Raw genomic sequence first — 26,247 nt, 5'->3', positions numbered from 1 at the left:
CCAAATTACTGTCCAAAAAATTAGTGGCCCCATTTCTGGAGTATCAAAGATTCCACTATCTTTGTAGAATTGTTTTCCAGTTAGCTTTTGGATGACATAGGATGAGTTGAACTTTGCCCATCATTTCCATTTTGAATGTGGGCTTGTTTCTTCTTTCCATCTATAAAGTAAGAAATGCAGGGTGTGGTCACCAGCTTACTTAACTTGAGTGATAGTATGACAAGGGGAAGTCTGTTTCGGAGTCGGCTTCCCTCCCATTGTGTTTATCCTCTTTGCAGGCAAATGAGGCCAGACTTCCTTACACCACTTCATTAACTAGGCAGTTCTGATCCATTCCTTTGGCACCATCTGTTCACTAAATGAAGCTGAGAAGAAGGTGAAGGAAATGGTACATGATTATATAATAATGGATGTGTTTGAATAAATGATGCTTAATTTGTCATTTGTGGTTGTCTTTTCAGCCAAAACTTGCCTAACGCACACACAGGCACACACACACACACACACATACAGTGGTGCTTAAAAGTTTGTGAACCCTTTTGAATTTTCAATATTTCTGCATAAATATGACCTAAAACGTGATCTGTTCTCCACACAAGTCCTAACACTAGATAAAGAGAACCCAATTAAACAAAGGAGTCCAAAACGTTATACTTGTTCATTGATTTATTGAGGAAAATGATCCTCAATATGTATGATTATAAATATTTGTGTGATTGTGTGTGTACATAACACACATTAACCTTAATGTGAACTAAACCAAGATGGATATCAGAGGATCAGCTTCCTATTAGAGCTACTATGGCTCAATTGTTAATGGCTTTTACAAATAACCTCATTAAGGATTCAGCCAAGTGTGGTAAAATTTAGTTTCCTTACTCTTGAAAAGTGCATTGGTGTATATATGCATGTGTATTGTAAGAAAAATACAATGTATGAGGAACTGCAGCAGCTGATTTCCTCACAGTAAAAAGGTGTGGAAGGTGAAAGGTCCCCTGTGCAAGCACCAAGTCATGTCTGACCCTTTGGGGGGGGGACACTGCTTTTGTGACGTTTTCGTGGCAGACTATAGAGTGGGGTGGTTTGCCATTGCCTTCCCCAGTCATCACCTTCCCCAGCAAGCTGCGTACTCATTTTACCAACCTCAGAAGGATGGAAGGCTGAGTTGATCTGAGCCAGCTACCCGAGAATCCAGCTTCTGCTGGGATCGAACCCAGGTCGCGGAGAGAGTTTCGGCTGCAATACTGCTGCCTACCACTCTGTGCCACACGAGGCGTACACTTACATAATGTAAAATGTAAATCTGTGAGCAGTACTTTTTTGTTGGATAAAGAGATGGCTAAAAAGAGATGGCTAAAATTAGTCATGCTGTATCCCTCCTCTGACACATGCTTATGTAGCCAATGACTTCACTGTAAGGAAGTAGGAGAAGATCTTGGGTAAATCTTGTAGACCTTGAGGATGGATAGATTCTTGTCATGAGTACTGATGGTGAGCAGGAGGGGGCCCCTATCCAGGGGGGAAAACGCATGCGTAGTAGCGAGAATTTGAGCTGTCATTCAAAGAGACACAGATCAGACCCGCCTTGACTTTTGGGGTTTATCTGTCTGGGTTTTTCCCATGCTTCTTCAGTTTGTTAGGATTGATGTCCTAACAGTCAGGAACCACGCTGAGACAAGGAATAGGTCTCTAGTGTTTTATTACTGCTACATTAGACAGAAAATCCTAAGAAACTGAAGAAGCGTGGGAAAAACCCAGACAGATAAAACCCAAAAGTTAAGGCAGGTCTGATCTGTGTCTCTTTGAATGGCTGCTTAACTCCTCAGTACTACGCATGTGTTTTTCCCCCTGGATAGGGGCCCCCTCCTGCTCACCATCAGTACTCATGACAATTCTTTCATTTAAGAAGGATAATTCTGAACGCTGTTTGAGTATACTTTGGCCAACTGTGCTTTGTTGAAGTTCATTCTGAAGATTTAGGCTTTATTTTGACCCAGAATTAAGAAAACATTGAATAGTCCTCTCAAGGTGCTTCTTAATCATTTAGCTAGAAAATAAGTGGATTTTCCCCTCTATATAAATGAGGGGTCCTGTTTTTGCATCGCTGGTCTTGATCTTGTTTGTGAAATTTTGTACAAAAGGATAGTAGGTGCACAGGAGCTAGAAGAGTGGCAGAATGCACACAATATTTGCAAGAAACTTTGCCTTTCAATATTGGGGTGTACAAGCTGGAGTTGCAAGTTAAAGCTAGTTTCTAAACTTGTTCGGAACAGTCTTGGCACCCAGGAAAGACGTGAACAGCCCCTTCTGGAGGCCTCCCATTCATTACTGACTCTCATTCTGATTCATTATTAGTTAACAGTTTTATTAGCCCTTGAGTACCTCTTTTAAACCATTTTAAGCACTTACGGTCAATTGCTAGGTTATTGTTTGCTCATTTTGGTTTTAAATGTTGTTTTGCATAGAGTTGAATTTGAGTTCCTTTTCTTGGGAAAGCAAGTGGAAATATAAACCTGCCAATAAATTTTGACAGTATAGATAGGTTGTTTAACTTGATACAAGAAACATATTTAGACCTTTCAATACTGTGGTGAACTAGGATCATATAGATCTTGGGAGATGTTTTATTGAATGCTCTATTTAAAATAACAAAATGACTGGCTTTTTGATAGCACAGTTAGGTCTAGATCTACTTGACTTGATGCTGACAGAAGTCTAATAGAAAAATATTAGTCTTCCCATTCCTGTCACCCTGTGGTGGTAGGAAGAATGACATCAGTTTTAGTTAGCATATTTGTATTCACTTCAGACTAGATTATAGTCACTGGTTTCTAGCAGAAATCCATCATTTTCATGTTAAAAACAAATATTTATCTAATATTTGTCTGTTAATAAATAGTGTTGAATTTCCTTCCACATATTCTAAGTAGCTACACTGTTAACTTTCAGACTTGTTTTTCTATCTTTTCAGGTCTCTGGATGGCAGACTCTGAAAAGAAATGCTGTTTTAAGAGGTATGCTTAGTAGCAAAATGATGCTTTACTTCAGTAGGTAAAGAGATTTTTCCAGATTGAATTCCACATCTTGTTTTAAATAAACGTAAAAGAATCTGAAAAAGGTGTCTTGATGAAGAAAAAAACAAATCCAAAACTGGTGCTTTTGGAGATATAGTTTTAGTCTTCTTTGTGCACCTGTGTTGGTACCATTGATAACTTGATTTAAAATGTACGTTCATATATATACATACTTGTTTCGTAATTGCAGTTTCAGATATGCAGGTAGTCCTTGCTTAACTACCACACTTGGGATAGGAATTTAGGTTGCTGCGGTCGTTAAGCAAATACAAGCCCAATTTTACCACCATTTTTGCAGCGGTTATTAAGCAAGTCGCACAGTTCTCTATTGATTTTGCTTAACGGAAGCTGGCTGGAAAGGTCGAAATGGTGACCGCATAACTGTGGGATGCTGCAACCGTCATAAATGTATGATAGTTGCCAAGTGCCCAAATTGCAATAATGTGACCACAGGGATGCTGCGATGGTCGTAAGTGCGAGGAAAGGTCATAAGTTGGTTTTTTCAGCGCTGTCATAACTCTGGATGGTTGCTAAATGAATGATCCTTAAGCGATGACTACCTGTAATAAACTTTTAAATGTAATATTTTCTTGGTGTCATTTTCTCATTGAAAATCGCTTCCCACCTACTCAAGAAAGGATGTGATTTTTCACAGAGGAAACAGCACTGGAGAGAGGGGTTTTTAAGATACCAAAGAATTCAGCAACAGATTAACATGATTACCTCCTTGGAAATTGTAAGTTCTCTGACAGTTGAATTATTGAAGACTATAGTCCTGGTTCTAGGTTGATCCCATTACTGTTGTTAGTCCAAACTTAATTCATGCCTTGCTTCTCCTGAAGCAACTGAATCTTCTGTTTTCATAGATTAACTAGGATTAAGTTATGTTCTTTGAGGATTAGATAAACTTGTTCAATTTTTGCCTCTGGGCATCAGATATCTCACATCTGTGGTAGACTGTTTACTTATTGTGGATTTGGAAAATATCTTTCATTGTACTTTGGATTAAGTGGATGGCTTGCATCTTTGTGTGCTTCTTTACACACTGGGTAATTAATTTGTAACATTAGCTGCTGAAGGAATGATAATGGTTAAATCTTGTTATATAAAGATTTGGCAGATCCTAGATAAAAGAACATGAGTAAATAGAAGAGGATTTTTTTTTGTTAGCTATTATTTTTATTTCCTATCTAGCTAATTCAGGTATATTAAAAACTCTTGTGATTACCACACCACACTTTTGTGTGAATGCCTGAGGTCCTGAGCTATGTGGAATTCCTTGAGAAACTTAGCATAAGACATGTTTTGTTTGATGGGTGTATATTTTTTTTATGGAATGTAAAAACAAATTTTTATTTAAAAGAAATTAGCATTTTGAAGAAATCCTCTGAAGGTAGAATGGGGAAGGAATATGAATCACTTGAATATTTTGCATTTTTCTCCTCAAACTTGGTTCTTGATTCTGCTAGCTACTTCTTATTCATTACATATACATTTGATAAAAAAGAAGGGATAATGTAAATGCATTATGAAAAATAATTCCAAGGGCATAAACTGTCAAACTTTTTTGACTCTCTTAATTTCTGTCAAATTATGAGGATATATTACAAAAATTTACAACTTTTCAGCCAAAATGTCTTAGCATTTTTTTCTGAAAAACATCTTATGTCTGGTGACACCTGCTGTGTAGAAACTCATTGCAGCAGATGGCAAAAATACTTCCCTCCTGTCTTTATTATTTAGCACTCTATTTTGTTTCCTCTGGTGCAGTTTTTCCCAGTGAAAAAATAAAAGCAGATGTTTTTAGGTTATTTCTGATCGATGTGAAGTTTTTAAAAAAAAATTATATAGGAATTTCTAAATTACCTTTTCATCCAGAAGGGGTCCCAAGGTAACTGGCAACTTAAAATTTCAAAGCTATTTACAGATTTTAAAACAGCAAACAGTAAAATCACAAGTAGGAAAGAGGATAGTTAAAATAGTGCAGCAGTCAAAGCAGAAAAGTTTACATAAAACTAAAGAAACAAAACCTCCTTAGAGAGCATTCCGTACTCAGGGTGCAGCCATTGGAAAGAAGAGGCATTGTTTCACCAATCTAGCTTCCTTTTGTAGAAAAACATACAGAGTCTTCTAAAGCAAGTTAATATGGAAGTTTAGGGTTTTTCGCAAATCTTGATTGTCAATACAATTAATGTAAGACCTTCATTTTCAGTATGGGGAACCGGTAGCTTTTCAGGTGCTGCTGAACTATCTTGTGCAACATTCCTCATCATTGCCTATGCTGGTTGGAGTTGGAGTTCACTTGTGTCTGGACAACTGTAAGATTTCTGGCTCAGATCTGGACATGATAAGCATAGGGACCAGATGATGCCCATGACCGCAAAACTGAGCTATAGTCTTCCGGTACCATTTTGTGAAAATGGTTAGTTATATAAATTTGGGATTGCTGTAGCACAGTGTCCCAAATCCCGTAGTTGTCAGACATCTTAGAAAATGCCACCATGGATGGCATCTGATAGTTTTGAGATGGATAGCGAAACTAACAGGCATATGTTTCTCTAGGCTGGTTCTTTGCCCAGACTCTTTTGTCTGAACCTAGAGTAGAAAGTTTCAGACAAATCGGCTTAGTCAATGGAGCCTGAAGTTGAGTTGCTATTGCTTATATTATGACCTTATTTTCTTTGAGGGAAAAAAAAAGAATATTGGAGACTGCTTCATAACTACTTATCTGCCTCCAAATCCTGTAACCCTAATCTTCATGTTTGTTGCTGGTTTCACAAATAGCAGATGCGCTACTTGCATGCGGTGCATCAACCCTGACTGTTCACATGAACTTGAGTAAAGTCCGGGAGACAGTAGAGGACAGGAAGGCCTGGTGTGCTATGGTCCATGGGGTCACGAAGAGTCGGACACGACTTAACGACTGAACAACAACAACAACACATCACTACAGACTGCCCAGAGAGACTTACATGACTGAACATTTCTTTTACAAACATAAATCTCCCCACAGGATTCTTATAGAAAACTAGGTGTCAAGAATTAATGAAGGACCCTTTATCTGACATGGTAGCTTTTAATTGTCTACCAGGTGAAAAGACTTTCCCAAATAATGTGGGAAAACTGAAAAAACCAAATCCAAAAACTTTTTCAAGATTTGCCTGGAAATTTTAAATGCTACATAAAGATGACATTTTTTTTTTCAGAAACCTAGTTCTATTGAAATACTTGTTATAGGGAAAAATGCCAAAGCTACGCTTTATATGGTTCAAATATAATGCAATGCTTTATTTTGCAATTATTTTCAAATTTGTGAGAAGTACTTTAAGATACATACTTCCCTATAGATTAAAAGGACCCCCCCACACAAACATATTTAGGCAATTAATATGTTACTTTGTTTTCCCCTAATGCTGTGCATTTATCTTATATGTACATTCTTCTCAAGGTTAATCACCTGAAAAATTATGTTGATTAGAATTGGCATTTTGTCTTATATCCCTAATACATTTTAGGAAACTATAGATTTTTAGGAACTAAGTATTTTCTGGAAGACTTTCCACCTATATGAGTTACAGATAAAACTGGAATAGTCTATTCCCCTCGCTTCCTGCTTCTGAAAAGTAGGCTCACTTAAAGCTCATTTGTGGAATGTCACAAATCTTGTACTTTGAAGCCCAGAACAACAGTTGCTGCATTGTCTTTAGCTTTATAGTTATGCATTAGTCTTAAAACAGGCTTATTTTTCCAAATAAGGTCTTTTGAAGGAGAAAGCTGTTTTGATCATATTCATTTTTTCCCCTACATTAAAGGCTTATTATGAGGGTCAGATATTTTAAAAGAGGTAGACATTTATATCTCAAATATCTGTCTACCCTGGTTTTCTTACAGACACCAAAGATGCTGACAAGAAAAATTAAACTTTGGGACATCAATGCCCATATAACCTGCCGCCTTTGCAGTGGTTATCTTATTGATGCTACCACTGTAACGGAATGCTTGCATACCTGTGAGTATGACAATTACTGTGTATTATGAATTTAGATTTATTTTGATGTAAACATAATTATTTGGGATTTAGTTTTGATTTTTTTTGAAAGGCAAAAAATGTTCATTAAGAGACCTCTTAATTTCAAATGAGGTTTTATTCATATGTAAATCGGTGTTTAAATGCATACCAAGGCCTTTATCAAGAAATTCAGAGAGCTTTGAGTTACAGATAAAACGGGCAGATTACCTTTTTTTTTTCTGAGGAGGGCAGAGCATGTATCTTACTCATTTACCATTTTTATTCATTCATTCTGCCTGCTTCTGTATGGAGTAGGAACTTGTCCAAACCTCCATTATTTTCAAAATTCCCACACTTGGTTTGCATAGAGCAGTGTTTCTCAACCTTGGCAACTTTAAGACACGTGGACTGCAACTCCCAGAATTCCCCAGCCAGCCTGCTTTAAAGTTGCCAAGGTAGAGAAACACTGATGTAATGAATAACTATAGTCAAAAAGTTGTTGATAGGCTTGCAGTAAGCTTCTTTCACTCAGGTAGCCCTACCAAATTTAACCACCCACCATTCCTAAGCCACATTTTTCTCTGCTTCTGCCAGTTTTTACTTTTTGTATTGGGGGTTTTATGAGTATGATGACATATTAAAGCCCCCGCCCCTTTTTTAAATAGTAGGAACAGATCAAATAAAATGAATTTCAGCTTCATAGAACTTGCTTCAAAACTTCAGTGCTCCCAAAACCAAGAACCTTCCAATAGTGCAGGGGTCCCCGGGCCATGGACCGGTACTGGTCCGTGGCCGGTTAGGAACCGGGCCACACAGCAGGAGGTGAGCAGTGGGCGAGTGAGTGAATTTACAGCCTGCGTATTTACAGCCGCTCCCCATCGCTCGCATTACCACCTGAGCTCCACCTCCTGTCAGAGAAAGCACGCCCATTAGCTGCTATCTCCAAACAGTGCGAAGAAAAAAGAATAAAAGGTCAGGAAAAAGAGGAAGCGCTTGAATCATCCCGAAACGTCCCCCCCATTCCATGGAAAAATTGTCTTCCACAAAACCGGTCCCTGGTGCCAAAAAGGTTGGGAACCACTGCTCTAGTGGCCTCTCTTCTTTTCCTCTGTCTCCTTAAGCTCCACACTTTGTGGGAAAGTAATAAATATTAATACATAATAGAATAACTCCCCATCTCTGGACTTTACCCATCCCAGTTTTTGCACCGCAGTTACAGTTTCTTCCATTCTTATCTATTTTGGCAGCTTTAAATGTGATCATTTGATTGTAGTTTTTTAAATAATAATAATAATATAATTTATTTATTTGATTTATATGGTGGCCCATCTCACATGCATGATTCTGGATGGTGCACAACTTTAAAATAAATAAACATACATATAATTACTAAAATGAACTTAAAAAATAAAAACACACAGAAGCTGGAGAATCATGAAAGGCCCTTCTCACAGCCAGGGAATGGGCTGCATCCCACAGCCGGGGCTTCAGTCTCGGGCACAGAACCAGGCCTTCAAGTCCTTCTGGAAGGCTAGTGGGGGCTGGTGGTAGATTTGCACGCATCCTTACTGAGTTTCCCTCTAAAGGAAATACCTCCTGCACTGTACTGTAAACACTGTCACAAGTTTGCACTTTTGTGTTGTCTTTTATCTGCTAAAATGTGTATCATCTTGTATGAAAAGTAGATGGCACTGTTTAACTGCAGCTTTTAGGCTTTGGTATTGTCGCTTTTCAAGAATTGGGGATACAGTGAAATGTTAATTGAATTATTACTGAGGACGTTTCACTTCTTGACAGCAATCATTAGCTTCAGAATAAGCTTGGTCGCAACTATGTTGACAGTCAAAAACCAATTATGCCATGCTGTTGCATATATTTCAGTGTTTATTTTTAAATAAGATTAATGATCTATCACTATAAATACTAAATAATATTCCTTTTTCTTAAAGAAAAAAAAGTCTGCTTTAAATAACTGTCTATTCTGTGTTGAAATGACCCCACAATAAATGAATGTTCATAAGCTGATTACAATCTTACATACCTCAAATAGCAACAACAAAGATGTAGATTTTATTCCTGAAGTCTTTATACTGGCATATTTCAGATGCAGATGTGGGGGATGCTAAATTTATTATTCAGAAAGGGAAAAAACTCCCCACAAAATGTTTATTAGGCTACAAGGACTTTTTTGGGTGGGCATTGTGTGTGTTAAAAGTGGATGGTGAATGCAGCCATTCAGTTCTGCATTCACAACTATGAAACAGCAACATTGTTTAACTTAGCTTTCTTGACAGATACGCATTCAATTATGTGCAGAGTTTAAAATGTTGTTAGTAAATGAAAAATGTTTCCTTGCAATCATCTTAACTCATAATTTTTCTGTGAAACAGTTTGCAGGAGTTGCTTGGTAAAGTATTTGGAGGAAAATAATACCTGCCCCACATGCAGGATTGTAATACACCAGAGTCACCCTCTCCAGTATATTGGGTAAGTATGGTGTTAAAGGAAATACATGCAAAGATCTGCTGGACATGCCTTTCTAAACTATGACTTGGGCAGAAGTGTCTGCCTATGACTGGATTTTTCCACCGTGCTCTCGCAGAATGGAAACGGATATCGGAAGCCACTTATTTTTCTTTCTTTAGTTTCATTTTCATTTGTGCCCAAAAGAAGAGAGTATTTTTCAGTTATCCTAGTGGGGTAAATATATAAAGGTTTATTATAGATCTTTGCAGTGGCATTTTTTTAATGTCTAATTTTTTGTCTTGTCAGTCATGACAGAACAATGCAAGATATTGTTTACAAGCTTGTTCCAGGTCTTCAAGAAGGTAAGACAACAGGAAACTGTTGAAAAGACATTGATATGTGAATAAACCCCCTCCACATGATGTTTGGGAGACACGGTTCAGCTGTTAAATGATTGCAAGAAATCATGCAATCTACTGCACATTACACTGGAGCCCCCAGCATAACCTTTATTTTGTAAACATTATGGCAGAATCCTCAATTAGGATTGGCGGGAAAAATCAAACAAGTCTTTCTCAACCTGGATATCCTCCAGATGTGTAGGCTTCAGTTTCCAGAATTCCCCAGCCAATGTGGATGGTATTGCTCTAACTTTTCTCCATACCTTCTCCCCAGTCCAGAGTTATCTACCTCTGGAGAAGAAGACTAGTCCTGTAATTACATACATAAAAATGAAGTTGGATGCTTAAGAAGGGAATGCAGATAGTGTGGTCCTAAATTATTTCAAATAGAGTATCTGTTTAAAACATGGATAATTCCTGTCTACATACATATTATCTATAAAGGTCATAAATTATATAAGATTGTTTACAAGAGCTGAAGAGGAGTAAAGGGACATGTATACTTAACATTAATCAGTAAATGTTAAAGAAAATAAATTAATTGGTTGTATCCTCACTACAATCGTATAACCCCAAAAGGTCCTTTTTTGAAAAATAGTGGAAGCAGTTGACAGAAACAGATTTCATGACTTAAATGTTCCTGACACTGTCCAGGGCATTTTCTAAATCTGAAGGAATATTGACATCTCCCAAAGTTCCTTGTACTTACAAACGTAAAATGGATATCGACAGCAATTAAAATGTCCAATGTTGCATTTCCTTATTTCACTAATAGGAATATTTTATATCACTAATAGGAATATTTTATATCTATGATAGATGGGCTGTAAATGCCATCATTGGTTTTTACTGAAAATTATATTATAACATAGCAGCCGGGGAACCATACTGTTGACCAATCCAGTGTTACTTTGGGAGAAGACTGTTACAAGACGCTAACTCCCAGCTGCTAGTCCCTGTCCCCTGGAACTTGTTTGAGCTTGAGCTTCTTTGGTGGTTCTAGCAGGGGAGCACAGCTATCATATACCCTTGGCTGAAGATCGGTACACGTCTTATATCTGGGATGATTGTCCCCTTCCACCGAGCATGCAGCTTCAGGAGGGACACACATGGAGTGGTGAGGGAGGAAGGGGACACTCGCCTAGCCAGCCAGATCAGCTGAATCAACCCTGGCGATCAATAGGATGACAGATGTCACAGCCAGATTGTCCTCACTTCCAAATCCCTGTCCCCAGAACTCTGGTTGGAGAACCAGAGGAATCATCTCTGATGTATGAAAATGGAGGGATGATTTCCAAAATTCAAAAAGACACATAAGTAAATTTTGTAAAAAAAAAATTAGTTCTCTGAATCCTAAATTTTTCCAAATATTACTGACCAAGTAGACAAGTGAGAGAACAATACTGAGTCATCTTCACATGGGATGTAATATCTTAAAAGTAGCATAGGTAGTCCTCGCTTAACCACCACAATTGGGATAGGAATTTTGGTTGCTAAGCAAAGCAGTCAATAAGTGAATCCAACCCTTTTTATGACCTTTTTTGCAGTGTTTGTTAAGCAAATCACAGGCGTTAAGCAAACCAAATGGTCATTAGGAGACTCATGCAGTTCCCTATTGATTTTGCTTGCCAGAAGCCAGTGGGAAGGTTGAAAATGGCGATCACATGATTATGTGATGCTGCAACAGTCATAAATGTGAACCGGTTGCCAAGTGCCCAAATCATGATCATGTGACTGTGGGGATGCTGCAACAGTTTTAAGTGTGAGGACCGGTTGTAAGTTGGTTTTTTCAGCACCGTTGTAAATCTGAACCATTGCTGAATGAATGGTTGTTAAGCGAGGACTACCTGTATTACATTGTATGGGATGTTCTTAAAATCCTCAGATTTGTCCAGTTGTTAGGAGTTGGCTACAAAAAACCATCTGAACATTAGAGGGGGCTCTTGTTACATGTTCTAAACAAATGAGAGGAATACATTGCTTGAGTTGATGAAGTCTACTGTTCTCAGCTAAAGACACTGTTTTAAAATGTTAAACAGCGGAAATGAAAAAGCAGAGGGAATTCTACCACAAATTGGGCATGGAAGTACCAGGTGACATCAAAGGGGAGACGTGCTCAGCCAAGCAGCATTTAGATTCTCACCGTAATGGTAAATAGAAATGCATGTGCTTGTCCTTTTCAGAATAATTACTGTGTTTGCCAAAGGAAATTGTTTGCTCTTTGTTTAATTAGATTAGTTTAATATGGTACATTTATCACAACCTTGCTAAAGAAATATAAACTGTTGTTTCTTGCATAAACTAGTGATTTGCTGTGAATACATGACTGGAAAGCTGTCGCATTCACCACTTTTCTGATCCATGCGTTTGCAACAAGATCTTCACAGTTGGATTTTTCTCCAAGATTTGAAATGGCCCATTTAGTCCCAGTATTGTGGAACTGGCCCCATTATTTGCACATATATAGCCTCTCTGTTGTAGTCTTATGGTACCCATAAATGTTGGGTATCCTGTAATAATGGATGGTGGTTTGACTAAAGCATATAGGTCAGTAACCCTGAGCCTAACCTGTAGCATTCTTTTGAAATGCCATATACTCTCACTAGAACAAAAAAGTTGAGAACTTCTGTTTCAGGGCAGGGTTTGGCAGTCTTTTCACTGTCAGAAACCTCCTTGTGATTTCACACACGGTTACAGGCACCAAGAAATACATAAACGATTGTATAAATTTGAAAAAAAGGTCCAAAATCTGGGGTAATCTCCTGCAGGAACACAGAGCTTGCGAGATTTGTTAGTTTGCAAAGTCTTACTTGTGTCACCATGGGGCATAGTAGTTTTATTAACATACCACTAATGTAGATGGGGCTGGACTGATTTTTGTGGCTTTGTGCAGGGTTAAAGGAGCAAAATGCTCCTTAAACTGTTAAAATAAATAAATAAATAAAAAATAAAAAATAAATAAAAAATAAAGAGGTTCTTAAATTTTCAACCCCATTTACTTTGAGTTTGGGGAAGGGCCGCAAATGGAGTGTTGAGAGGTTACATGCTACTTGCTGGCCATAGGTTGCCCTCTGCTGATCTAGGATATTAATCCTGATTTAAACTCTTAACAGTCCATGGCAAACTGATTGTTCCTGCCAGTTACACAATTCCAATGCCTATATAGCTTGGGGCCAGGTTATCTGAAGGACTGCCTTTTCCCAGTTACATCAACCCAACCCACCAGATCGGGGAGGTGGTGTATGTTATGGGTCCCACACATTAAGGAGGTCTCGTATCTAGTGGGACCAAGAAGAAGGGCCTTCTCTGTGGTGGCTCCTTCCCTGTGGAACATCATCCCCGCAGAGATAAGATTAGCCCCCAGCTTAATACTCTTCCAAAAGGCCCTGAAGACATGGTTTTGCCAGCGGGCCTGGGGATCCCAGGTTGATGCGGAGCCCATCAAGTGGTTCCTTTGAATGTATTGTTGCTACCGGGGGGGTGGGGGGATTGGCTTTTGTATTGGGGGTTTTATTTTTGCAAGGTGCCCGAAGTCACCATGAGTGAGTTGAGTGGCCATATAAATCTCTCCAATAAATAAATAAGCAAGCAATCAAGCAGTATGCTTGATGATCAATAGCCAAGTCCTATGAGCTTGCTGCATGTAATAAAATTCCAAAAATGTTTGCCTTTTCATAGTCTACAGACTATCTGCTAACATGGTTAGGTGAAGTGTTGTGGCAAAGGCTTCTTCTGAGGACAATTCCTAGGAAAGATCATGCTGCTAGTTCTGTGGCAGATACGATTTGTAAATGCTAATCTTTTCTCTGCTGGGCAAGTGTTTATTGCTGTACCAGAGTCCGTGGCAGCCCTATATTCTTGACAACACAGCTTCACTGCAGAAGATTGTGCCACTCTACCATGAGTGCAGAGGGCCAGTTTCTCTCAAATTGCTTCGTGTGGTCATTTTGTAGTGCCTTCTCTGTACAAGCATTATTATAGGAAGGTTTGTCGCACAGATGGCTCGCTGGCTGTAGAATTCTCCTTTATTTTTACTTTCTGATAAATAACTGGTTGAGCTTCTTCAGCTATAGTTGAAAAGCAGGGTTGGACTTTAAAACAAATGGATTAGATTTTTTTGTGTTCTAACTTTGTGAGCTGCACAGAGTCATGTCTGTGAGATAGTCAGCTATATAAATTGGATGGATGGATGGATGGATGGTTAGAAAGAATAGGCTTCTCAGGACTAAAATGGGTTGTGGATGTATTTTAGGATGGAGTTTGCTAAGTGCTATTGCAGCACAGCCTGTCAAAACATAATGCTGATATTGCATTGAGGATTTTAGATCTGAATTGACTTCTAGGTGGCCAACAGGCTTAATTGTGAAAAGGCTGTTGATCTTGATTTCATTTTGTTTCATACAAATATTTGTATCTCTGGAGTCTTCCACTTTGTAACAGATCCTCTATGCTTTTGTCATAAGGGGAAACAAAAGCAGACGAGAGCACAAACAAAGAAACATCAGAAGAGAAACAGGAAGAAGATAATGATTATCACAGAAGTGATGAACAGGTAATGTTGAAATATAAACTTTGAACTAAGCAGCTGTTCCCCTTTTTGTTGGTTTAAGGCAGTGTATATCAGTGCGGGAACTTCCAGATGTGTAGATTTGACTCCCAGGATTCTCAGCATGCTGTCTGGAGAATTCTGGGAGCTGAAGTCCACACCTCTGGGTCGACGAGGTTCAGAAATACTGGTTTAAGGTTATAGGGTTTTTTTCCTTTAAAAGTGATAGGGGGTAGAGCTAGCTTAAAGATAACATTGATCCTTTTTAAAGAAGTCCTTTCCATGAATAGCTAGAGAGGTTCATTTTAAAGAGAAATGCATGAAATTGTCAAAAATGAAAGCAAGACTGTCCTAGATATTATAATGACTTTTAAAATCCTACACATGGCTGCTTGTGGCTTCCCAAACCTGGCTGAAATCTCTGGCATCTGTCCTGGAATTTGCTGGACCCTCTCATAGTTGGCCATCTCCCCTTTCACTACCAACTTTGTTCTCATCCACTAGCTGAATCTATTCGTTACACATTATTCCAAATTCTTCAAAAGAAAAAGAAACTGCTTCCCATTCACAACAGGTTGGAGCAGTAGGTTGGCTTTGCCAGCCAGTGTCTGCCTATATGGCTGCCAGCTACTTCAGTAGATCTAAAAATCTAGCTAGAACATTGTGTATGAATGAAATGTTATTTCGTTTCTGCACATTTTGCCTTGCTGCATAATTTATGTCATTCTGCACTGAAGAATGTAGAGTGACTGTGGTTGTGCTTACATCTGGGAGTAACTGGAAGCAGAAGGCCTGGGACTTATCCCCCAGTGTTCTAGCTGAAAAGGTCTCAGGCTAGAGGAAGTTTTTAAAAATAATATATATTTAGAAGTTTAAGGAACCTGGAGATTCTAGGACGAGCATAGATCCAAATGTCCATGGGATTAGTGGAACATTGTATGCACAACCTTCACCAAACCAGCAAAAGAGCACAATAAGAAACTGTCTTCCCAGTGGGGGAATTGCCACCCACTTGCAAACTAACTACTTAATCCAGTTTGAAAAGCAACTGTCCCTGCCTTGGATAAAATAACTCCAAGTATCATAGAAGGCTGCATTGCAGCATATTAGAATACCTCTCTCTAGTTCACTATTCTCCATTCTGCCCTGAAGCTCTTCCAGATTTCAGTCAGATGACTTTCCCAACACAGGCAACCAATTCTTTTTAGCTGGGAATGCGAGATAGTCTCCTTTCTGCATTTAAGCACATCTACCACTGCTCTGTGTTTTCTCCTTGTTATGTAACCTGAGCCTGACATAGTTCAGTGTGCTCATTTCTCTGCTTTTGCTGCTGTGAAATGACAACTTAAAATCCAACCATTATTGGTTCTTTCCTTAAAGGTAAGCATCTGCTTGGAATGCAACAGTAGCAAATTGCGTGGACTGAAGAGAAAGTGGATTCGCTGCTCAGCACAAGCTACAGTGTTGCATCTAAAGAAGTTCATTGCCAAAAAACTTAATCTTTCTTCATTTAATGAGGTAATCAGTGCTGATATAGTAAAAGAAATGAGAGAAAGGAAAACATGTGGCTGGTTTTTTAAATAATTGCGTTAACTTTTTTTAAACTTCAGAATATCATATTAAATGCTTATAGATGGTTGCTTTTTCCTCAAACAGGAATGCTTTGTCAGTCACTTAACTGATATATAAGAATGAAACAATACCTTAAAAGACATTCGTTCTCAAAATGTGATTCTGAAGCTTCCCAATATTCCTTAGTTTGCACTTGAAGCATTAATGTAAATATATCTGGTGAGAAAGATTCATCGGGAGACCTTTAGCAGAGACTTGTACAAAATGACAGTCTACTCTTTTTCTGCAGAACAAGCAAGTGCCTTCAGCCATTTATGTGAATTCTGGAGGTCACATAATTTCCTTAAAATTAAAAAAAGTTGCTGATTTTATCTTTAGGATTTTAAATTACATACCAGATGGATTGTGATTAAAATGATGTAAAATTTCAAAGCAAATAATTGGAGAATAAACTGTTATAACTAATGTCTGCTAAAAAGCCATGTACTTATTTAAATAATATCTTGAAAGCCAGCTGTCTAGGTAATCTGCTCTATTTAAAGCAAGAAAATTAAGTTTCATTCATTTTTCATTGGCTTATAAACTTATTGGCTTATATTTGAGGAAAAATTGTCTGATTCTTATGTGGCATTATACTAATGCTTTTGAGAAAGATAGAGGCAGTGTGGTGTAGTGGCGAAGGCACCAGGCTAGAAACCGGGAGACCGTGAGTTCTAGTCCTGCTTTAGGCACAAAGCCAGCTGGGTGACCTTGAGCCAGTTACTCCTTCTCAGCCCTAGGAAGCAGGGAAGGGCACTTCTGAAAAACCTTGCCAAGAAAACTGCAGGGACTTGTCCAGGCAGTTGCCAGGAGTCAGGACTGACTCAAAAGCACCAAAAAAGATAGTTCAGCTTTTAATGGGTTCCAAACATACTGTCCTAATGCATGATAATGATAATCTAGTAAATGGCATGCAGAGACATTTTGTTTCCTTGGGAAATCAAATTGAAGTCTTTTTATTTAAGCAGACCTCAGGTTAATGATTTTGAAAAATCATAGATCTTTATGAAGGGCAGAAAGACCGTTGCTATTTCATAGCACAATTAAATTCCCATTTGATTGGCAGGCTTGACTAAGAACACACACACACCATCTACTGTGATCTGTTGTTGGTTAACGTAAGATTTCCCCTTCTTACTGTTTGTTTCCACTGAAAGCATTGGTCACTCAGGTGTACCTCAGCTTCTTTCTTTCACTTAGACTATGATGGAGCAAGCTCATTTTGATCTATATCAGTGTTTCTCAACCTTGGCAACATTAAGATGTGTGGACTTCAACTCCCAGAATTCCCCAGCCGGCAACTGGGAGTTGAAGTCCATACATCTTAAAGCTGCCACGGTTGAGAAACACTGATCTAGATTCTTGCCTATTTGAAACATTCCAGTTCATTAGGTGTTTCACCTTATGTACCTACCATTGCACAGGGGTGTGTGGAAGGAAAGGCTGAATAAGATACTTATGTTATCCTTAGAGCAAGTGAATGTATTTTTTGTTAGATAAGCTGTTCAGTTTCTCCAGTCCATTTCTTACAACTTGTTAATGTGTGGAGAGGAGAATTTGGGGTTGTTGTTTCATTGTTGTTTCATTATTCAGAGAAACAGTTCTCCTTTAGTAGCTGGAACAGATAGACACTAAAAATGGCTCAAAAGAATTTCTAGCTGGCAAATTGTGATCAAAACTTTTGGAGTCTGAGAATTTAAGTGTAAAATTTAGTATCAGCAACTGATGGAACAGAAGGAGAAAATAAATGTACAAACCACTTATGTGTCAAATAGGACATCTGCTATGTTTTGAGGGCATACATAGGTTATCCTGAAAGGGTTATGTGAGGTTTTTGATCTTCATGATATTAGACCCTGGCTTTCAAATTAAAGGCAGGTAAGAAATTTCACATCTAAAGAGACACTTATTTTTACTAAAGTATCCTACCATTTTCTGTTTGTTATTACCTGTATCTTGCCTATTTGGAAATAATAATTTCCTGAACAGCTAATTAAGTTAACCTTCACATATCCTATATAGAATCCTATCAGGAACTCATTTTTTTAACTACCAGTTTTAGAATTTATTTTCTCAGGCCTTCCCTCCCAGGTTTTTCAAGCAGTGATGCTCAGAAGTTGCACATGTTCACTTTAATAATTTTCATATTCTGGCTTTAGTTAATTTCTATAAGGCCAGAATATCTGGTCTTTTGTAGATTATGGAGCAGATGGTGATCCCACAGAGTGAAGTGTGAAGTTATGCCCTGAAATAACTGTGCATCTCTCATAAGTGCCGAAATATTATTTCCCACCCACCTGGCAAACTAAATAATAGAATATACATATTATTCAGCTTACAGCTTGTTGGTTAGAGCTAAAACCCTACGTGAATTTACAATATTGGAAAGGTCCAGAATGTTGAAGAAATTCCTGGAGGCAATTTTTCTATTGTAAACTGTCATAACATTCTATTTCATGCCATTAAAAAAAACTTGTTTTTAATTGCATCATGATTTGGATCTCATAAATTGATCTCTTTAATAAAAATATAAACCTTTTGTTCCTTTATCAGCTGGATATATTATGCAATGAAGAAATTCTGGGCAAGGACCATACTCTCAAATTTGTAGTTGTTACAAGATGGAGATTTAAGGTATGCAATATTGGTAAATGATTGATGCACTTAATATTTTCCATTTAAATCTCTAAACTGTTAACTTTATAATTCATAAAGATATAACTGATGCCCTGATTCCTTTTGGTCCTTCTCTTTCCATGCCTCAGGTCAGAAATTACCTTTATGTTTTGTTTTAGCTTTGGCAGGAAATAAAGGGGACATCGTCACTTGGGGCAAAGATAGAGATAGTGTCTACCAAGCTCTTCAGGCCAGGAATGCCCAGTTTCCCCACCTAGGACTAGCCCTGTGGAGCCTGCTGAGGGTTGACCCTGAGGGTTGTGCTGGCTCCTAGGCCAACAACGGTGGGCATCAGAGTCCTAAATGAAGGTTAAGCTTAATAAAGAAAAAAGTTTGTTTGTTTATTTCTAATGTTCTGCATCAGGGAGTTCCTCAAGCAGTTATATTTATTTTTCAGAAAGCACCTCTACTGCTACATTACAGACCGAAAATGGACTTGCTGTAAGAACTATTTTGTCCTTCTGGAAGGCTTTTTGCAGAGACTATCATCAGGCACCTTCTTAGTGCATCATCACTTAATTCACTCGTGACATAGACCAGCAGAATCCATTCCTGGAAACAGTAGTACTTTCCCACCCCATCATCCTTAATATTTCTCTGAGAGATGCATTAACTCAACTTTCGGGACAGTAAAAATATTTATACTATTTTCTACAAAAAAAGGAAAGTGCAGTTTGGAAGGACACTACCAGCATGATGTTTACAGACATTGAAAGCACTTCACAGTTCCCTCTGTGTAGCTCAGTTCTCGGTCATCATCTTGAAAGATGCAAAATAGGTTCAAATGTTGGGAAAGATATAATTTTCAATTTGTTGTCACCAAGCAGCTCTTGGATTGTTTTGCGACTTAACTTAAAAATAGCCTTGTATTTCTTTCTCTCTCTCTCTCTTTTTTTTTGGACCAGGTTTTCTGTCTCTTAAACCTCATGGGCATCTTGTTTATCAGTAAGCCCTTCATAGTATTTAACACTGAAAAAAGATCTAATGGTTGGCAGTGACTTGACATCATGATACAGTTCTAGATTCTGTCCCTTTGTTCCTCTGCTGATTCATTTGATGAAGGTATTGGAAGAGTATGATTGCCATTTTGTTTCAGTTGGATCAGATCACACCAAACTGCTGAGCATTTGGGGAAAAAAAAATCCTTTTTCTGTAATATGTGTGACTTACATAGCTGGGGCTGATATTGGACTGGGGGATTTCCTGTTCAGAAAATGAAATAAGCCTTTAGCAGCCTTAACTACTTGAACTCCAGTATTGTTCTTTTGAAGAACACACAATACTAATGCTGCAGCATGCATTTTGTGACAAGCATGAGTTCACTGACCTTCCTGCTGGTTTCTAGCTTCTGTAAGAAGACCATTGTGTTTGCCTAATTCTCTACTTGAACTATCTTTATACGTTCAGATTTAGTTAGCACTATGGTACTTTTGGGCCTTAATCTGTAAATCTTTATTTATTTTTAAATCCAGCCCCCAAGGGATTCATTTCTCCCTCTAGACTATGTAAGTGCACTTTCTCTAAGTAGAAGTGGGAACAGTGTGTGAAGGTAAATGCTGCTTTCCCTTTAATATCCTAAGGGTTTTTTTTTTTTAAGGTTGCATTCAGTGGTGGTACCTGCAAGTTTGGACCATGCAAAATATATGTTGTTCTTCATCTGGAAAGGATATGTAAGACTCCTTCATCTGGGGGAACCACGTCATTGATTTTAAATAGTCCAATATGTCCAAGAATGCATGCGCATACTCCTTGTTGCATGTATATAGGCATGTTTTCTGTGTCTCTCTTCCATGTGCACATACATACGCAGAGGCACATGTATTCTTTGCATGAACACAAGTCTGCCTTTCCTCCATTGGGCACCAGTTTGGATGGGATATGAATAGAACAGGGAGGAAGCTGCTGAGAAGGATTGGTGAGAGGGCATGCTTCTTAATTTCTCATGACTTTTCTTTTTGGTGCAGAGGGCTGCCTTTACTCAGTCTTACTAGCTCTATTGCTTATAATCCCAGTGCTGATTGAACAGTTTCCTAGTCAGGAGCAGAGGATAGCCCAATGAAGGTGGCTTATATGAGGGCTGGGTTTCAGGGAGATCATTGGGAAGATGGAGACTTGAGGCTTCTCCATCCTTTGTGGAAGTCACTCCGACTTTGAGGCTTATGTTCTAATGGTAAATATACTGGACTCATGGCAATTTGCCAGTGTTTGCTGCTTGTCTCTCTGAATATTCTTGCTCTGCAGGTGTGGCTAACGGGATGTTTCCTCTATGGAGCAAGCCGCAGCAGAGTACAGCAGAGATACGTGACTGGAGTGTGGGTGAGTGGACAAACCTAAATAAGTACAGGGTTATGACAGGAAACAAATGCAAATGGGCAAATGCAAAAGTGAGGCAGGAAGGGGTTTTTTTGTTTTTCTGTGTGCTGTTGAGTGATTTTTGACACCAGTTATACATCGGACAACATATATTCAATTAAGCTGTTAGATCTCATTTTCTGGAATGAATTGTTCTCACACCGCTGGAACCCCTTATAATTTCTATTAGAAGCAGATAAATACATTCCTTTCCTAATGCTGATGATTTAAAAGAAATCAGCTGAAGTGAAAAGGATCACATTTTTGTAAAATATCAACTGGCTTCTCCTCCTGTGGCATCTCCTGTCAGCAGCACATGGGTACGTTAGGAACTCATCTCTCTGAATTGACTTACATAAACTTCCCTCTCTAATTTTATGATGATAAATATGAATCGACGGAAATCAAAGGAGTCAAAGAGAGGAACAAAGAAGAAATGGGAGCAAGTTGGATAAATGTACAAGATTTTAATTAGCGATGGAAGTGGCAATGGAGGACAAATGAAAAACACAGGGCAATCTTTTGGTAGAGAGTGTTCTGCGCATGTCTCGTTGCAATGAGCTAGAGTTGAAAAAAGTACATCACACACCTTAAAAGCAATTCTCCACTCTCCATATGACATGAACATGAGTGCGCTGGCACCTCTTGTAACATTTGCCCTCATTTAATAGGGTGTGTGGCAGGAGATTTTCTACTAGTAAGTGCGCTTAAAAGGTATAGTTCTTAATTATATAGAATTTGTATAATAAGCAATTGCTTACTAATGATAAATTATTGCCATTATTCTGAAAAATATCTTCTGAGATATAAATAAAATTGTTATTGAATGGAAGAACACAGCTTTGTAGAATGGGAGGGCTGTATGAAAAATGTGCCAGGCTGCCATAAATAGTACAGCCTTAAAAGTTCCCATCCTCCCCTTTTACAAGCCACACGGTGCTATCTGAAAACATACTGGCTGACAGTGCTTAGTGAGCCTTAAAGTTAGCCACCCTGCTGAATGCCCATTTGATTCAGTTAAAACAGGCTTTCTCAAACTTTGGCGCTCTAGACATTGCCAGTGGGCTTGATATTTCAACACATCTAGAGAATACTAGGTTGGGGAGAACTGTGTTAAATCTTCGGAGGGTATAATGACCTTGTGCAACTATTAACTCTACCTCAGACTAGATACACAGCTGAATTGTTCCACCAATGCCATCTTAAAATGCAGAATAGAGCCCCCCTGCATAATTTAAACTGAGGGATTAAATAGTATTAAGGTGCAAACTGCAACCCCACAACTCTTGACTGCAGCAGTTTACAGAACCTGCACTGCTAAGTTTCTACCGAGTTTTTGAATCACTTGAATTTGATACGGTGCTATATTACTATATATGTAATCAGGTGCATGAAACAAAAGCCAGCTGTCGACACCCAGGCTGGTTTTATTACTCGTAAATGAGTGTTTATTTCTGTTTTCTAACAGCCTGACAACAACAACAGTGGCAGAAAATACTTTTTTTTTTTAAAGAACATTTTCTAAACAGTTTCTCAGAATATTTCTTCTCCTACGGAAACTGCCATCCCTTGGGGATTATTTGTTTCAAAGACCTAACTGGCTTGTTTTATCAGAAAAACTATGGTTAATACCAGGAGAACTGATTCTTGTTATATCAGCTGTCTCTCTTCTGTGAAGCTTTTAAGGGGCAGGTTGCACAACGATTTGGGTGGGGAAACATTCTGTTGAACTTCTGGCTTTAAGTCTTCATTTCTAGCGTAAGTGGCTTGGAAGTGCTCCGGCCACATTAAGTTTGTCTAGATTGATTAAGTGATATATAAATTAACTGTGAAGTAATTTCTGTTCTTTGTTTTAATTAACTGCTTACCACTGGTAAACGAATGCAGTCAAATGGTCTTGTTGCATTATCCTTAGCAACAAAAAGACAGACAGAATGAGGCAGGCTGATGGTCTCGCTTGGTATAATTTTCTTTTTAAGATAGAGAAATCAGAATATATAATATTGAATTTTAAATAAGATGGGGGGGTTGAAAAGTTAACTTTATAAAATTATTTATTCTATTTTAAGCCTTCTCTCTTACTTTTTACCATCTAAGTATTTTTTATTATTATTTTTACTTTTTTGGTTTCAATGGTCCAGCTTTATTTATGGGCATATAAAATGAAATTGTGAGATGTTTTTTACAAGCTTCTTCCTTCCTTTTGTGAGGGGCCAAATTAGATTTTGCACTAAACAAGTGTCTCCTACCAAAAATGGCACCTGTCTGCCTGTTTCCCACCTATTGTAAGGTCTGGTGTGATTTACTGATGACGTGGAATCTTTATGTTCTGTAATTCTTTCCCGTTACTTAGAGGGGGAAAGCTCAGAACTCTGTAATTTAAGTCCTGGGCAATTTTAATGAGACGTTTTAAAGTAGCAAACAGAAGCATAGAGCAGTGATTGGCATTATGGTAGCCACCTTTAGTGTAATTTTAGTTTGGCCCCATTTATTCTTATTTTTTTTTTAATGGTATGTTTTTGTATGGATAAAGAGAGCATTACTTTATGCTTTTTGTGCAATAGGTTTGAAACATGCTTCTGTTAGGCATACTTTTTAAATGGTAAATATAGCATCGACTAACTGCAGTTTGGAGAAAGGTAATGTAGGTAGTTTTAAGTTTACATTCAAATGGGATCTTCTTCCTTCCCTTTTCTTGGGATTTTTAAGAGTGATATATGGGAGTTGTTTCTGTGTGCAAGAACTACCTGTCAGCAATATTTTAACAGTGACCTGGCAAGAACTCTTCAATGTGAAACGTGGAAGCTTGCAGCCTATCAGAAATGTTTCTTGTGTGCCATTGGTATGTCTGGTATTTCTCATAATGATACTGTTGAACCTGGAAATATTTATTTCTTTGTGGTTGTGCAATGCTCTAGACACAATCTCTTATGTTCTGGGAGAAATACAGTGATTTTAAATATCAGACTTCAAACTATGAGGGTGCTATTTTTTTCTTCAATTGGATTTGAGTTTTTGGAAAGTTTATCTGGCTCCTATATTTTTCATAACAATTTAATTAATCTTTGGGAAATTCACTGTCTTATTCTTTTCCAGTGGGTGGCAGATCTATTAACATTGTTATTTGCAACTATTTGCAACTGAGCTGTAAATGCAATAGGAGAAAGCCAACCAGTTTGTACATCTACACTATGACTGTTTGATAACTTTATATTTTAACCAGTACATAAGAAATGCATTTACTGCAGACCAAACTGTATTTTACAGAAAAATCCTGTTTCTGTATTTCCTCAGGTAATTGCTCTGGTGTTAAACACTTCATGTGATACCTTAACTTAGCATATATTTGTCTGTGTGCTTTGAGATTTAAAATATAAGATGGCAAGGCACACAGGCAGACCATTGCATGTCAGAATTGCAAGTGGATATCTTCACCTTGTAGTCAAAATGTGCACAGAAAACACAGCATTTTTCTTCAGAGGTGTACTGTTGGCTTGGAAGCACTCTTTCCTATCTAAGTGGAACTTACGTGGCATAAACATGCTCCAAGAATTTGTATCTAACCCTAAATTCTCCGAGAACTTGCATATCTAACCCTAAAATGGCAAGAGGGTAATGTACAGTGGAGTAAGGGTATGTGTGCTGGACAGTTTTCCCCATCTGCCACTTGCCCTGCAACCCAGCAAGCAGACATTCATATCCATGGCTGAAGGGAGAAGAGAGTTTAGCAAGGAAGACTGGGAGAGGAAGCGCCAAGTGCTTTCTCTCTTGGCTGCCCACCATCCGTTTATTACAAAACACTCTCAACATACTGCCCTGCAGTTCTTTGGTAGACATCTGGAATCCCTTACCTAGATCTATTGCTGAATGAGCAGCTTTGGCCAAGGGCATGTGTCTAAAATTGTTCTTATGTCCATAAACACCCAACTAAACAAACATGTTGGTAGGTCACCATCTCCCTTACACGTTGTGTGATCAGGCACATGTTCTTGCATGAGGAGTCAACAAGATGTGCTGTGCATACCCATTGTTTAATAGGGTCCTCCAAAATAGCTTACTTAAAAAACTCTGATCAGTACAGCAACCAGGCAATTTAGGGTTATAGGACAATAAGCCAGTGCAACCATTTAATCCTTTATCCTTACTATGTGGCATAATAAAGTGACTGAAAATTCTTGCCGTATTGGGGAAAAAAAAAATCATAGTTTTGGCTTGGTTTCAATTGGACGTTTACATTTTTTTTATGCTTTGTGTTGCTGTGTAACTTTTGTACTATTGGTGGCTAGTTTTTGTCTGAATAAGCCTTTCTGGGAATTATTGCTTGTTTTGATTTTATGATAGTGAAGCTTGTATTCAGTGTTCTGCCAATTAATATTATATGCTTGTAATAAAAGCAAAAAAAAAGTTGTCTAATCTCTGTTTTTCAAGCGTGTGAAAGTGTAACAGGTAGAACTGTCTTTGTGTTTGCAAATAACTTCGGAATCCAGTACATTGAACAAGACTTGAAAGATCAGATTAGGAACAGATTGTCCTAATCTATGTGGTTGCTAAGAGTTGACACTGACTTGATGGCACATAATCAATCAATCGCAATGAACAAACTGCCTGCTAGGCTAGGGCCTGTGAGTCCTGCCCATCTGCAGGTCGTAGATGAAAGTCTCAGTGATCTTTGTGTTTTTTTTATCTCTGAATGTAGGTGTAATCTGTTAGCTACATACCTTTGGTTGACTAATGCATTTGGTTTATGAAGATTCAAACCTTAGGCCAGGTTTTAGCCATAAGGCTTGCAATTAAGAATCAGTATTCGTTGGCAGACTTCATGGCTACAACACTAGAGTCCCTTCCTGCCTGCCTGCCTGTCTGCCTGCCTGCCTCCCTTCCTCCCTCCCTTCCTCATCTTTTGTGTCTGTGCTATTCACCTGTTGACAAGTTCTGGAGAATTCATGTACACACATCTATGGCTTTTGATTCTAATAAAACTGTTGTCCAGCTATGGTTTTTGAATGTTGAGATTATGGATTAACTGACTTCATTTAGATACGGATAAAAACTAATTATCTCTGTATATGTATAACATGATGTTTTAATTTATTTTTACATGAAATCCCACCC

At 38.2% G+C, this 26,247-nt stretch overlaps 1 protein-coding gene across 1 annotated transcript in view; it reads left to right on the top strand.

Annotated features, from left to right (window-relative positions):
• The window catches only part of PCGF3 (polycomb group ring finger 3), a 59,087-nt gene extending 33,554 nt beyond the window's left edge, over window positions 1–25,533 (top strand). The window contains exons 2-10 of the mRNA XM_063294851.1: window positions 2,972–3,014; window positions 6,966–7,083; window positions 9,474–9,570; window positions 9,856–9,911; window positions 11,990–12,100; window positions 14,414–14,502; window positions 15,877–16,014; window positions 18,661–18,741; window positions 19,181–25,533. Of these exons, the coding sequence (XP_063150921.1) occupies window positions 6,975–7,083; window positions 9,474–9,570; window positions 9,856–9,911; window positions 11,990–12,100; window positions 14,414–14,502; window positions 15,877–16,014; window positions 18,661–18,741; window positions 19,181–19,228 (729 nt within the window). The 5' untranslated portion in view covers window positions 2,972–3,014; window positions 6,966–6,974 and the 3' untranslated portion in view covers window positions 19,229–25,533. The remainder of the gene's footprint in view (window positions 1–2,971; window positions 3,015–6,965; window positions 7,084–9,473; window positions 9,571–9,855; window positions 9,912–11,989; window positions 12,101–14,413; window positions 14,503–15,876; window positions 16,015–18,660; window positions 18,742–19,180) is intronic.
• The last annotated feature ends 714 nt before the right edge of the window (window positions 25,534–26,247 follow it).

Source organism: Candoia aspera, chromosome 2 (genome assembly GCF_035149785.1).
Source record: "Candoia aspera isolate rCanAsp1 chromosome 2, rCanAsp1.hap2, whole genome shotgun sequence".
Taxonomy (NCBI): domain Eukaryota; kingdom Metazoa; phylum Chordata; class Lepidosauria; order Squamata; family Boidae; genus Candoia; species Candoia aspera.
Note: the sequence above shows the minus strand (reverse complement) of the source record. Positions and strands in the feature narration are given on the sequence as shown.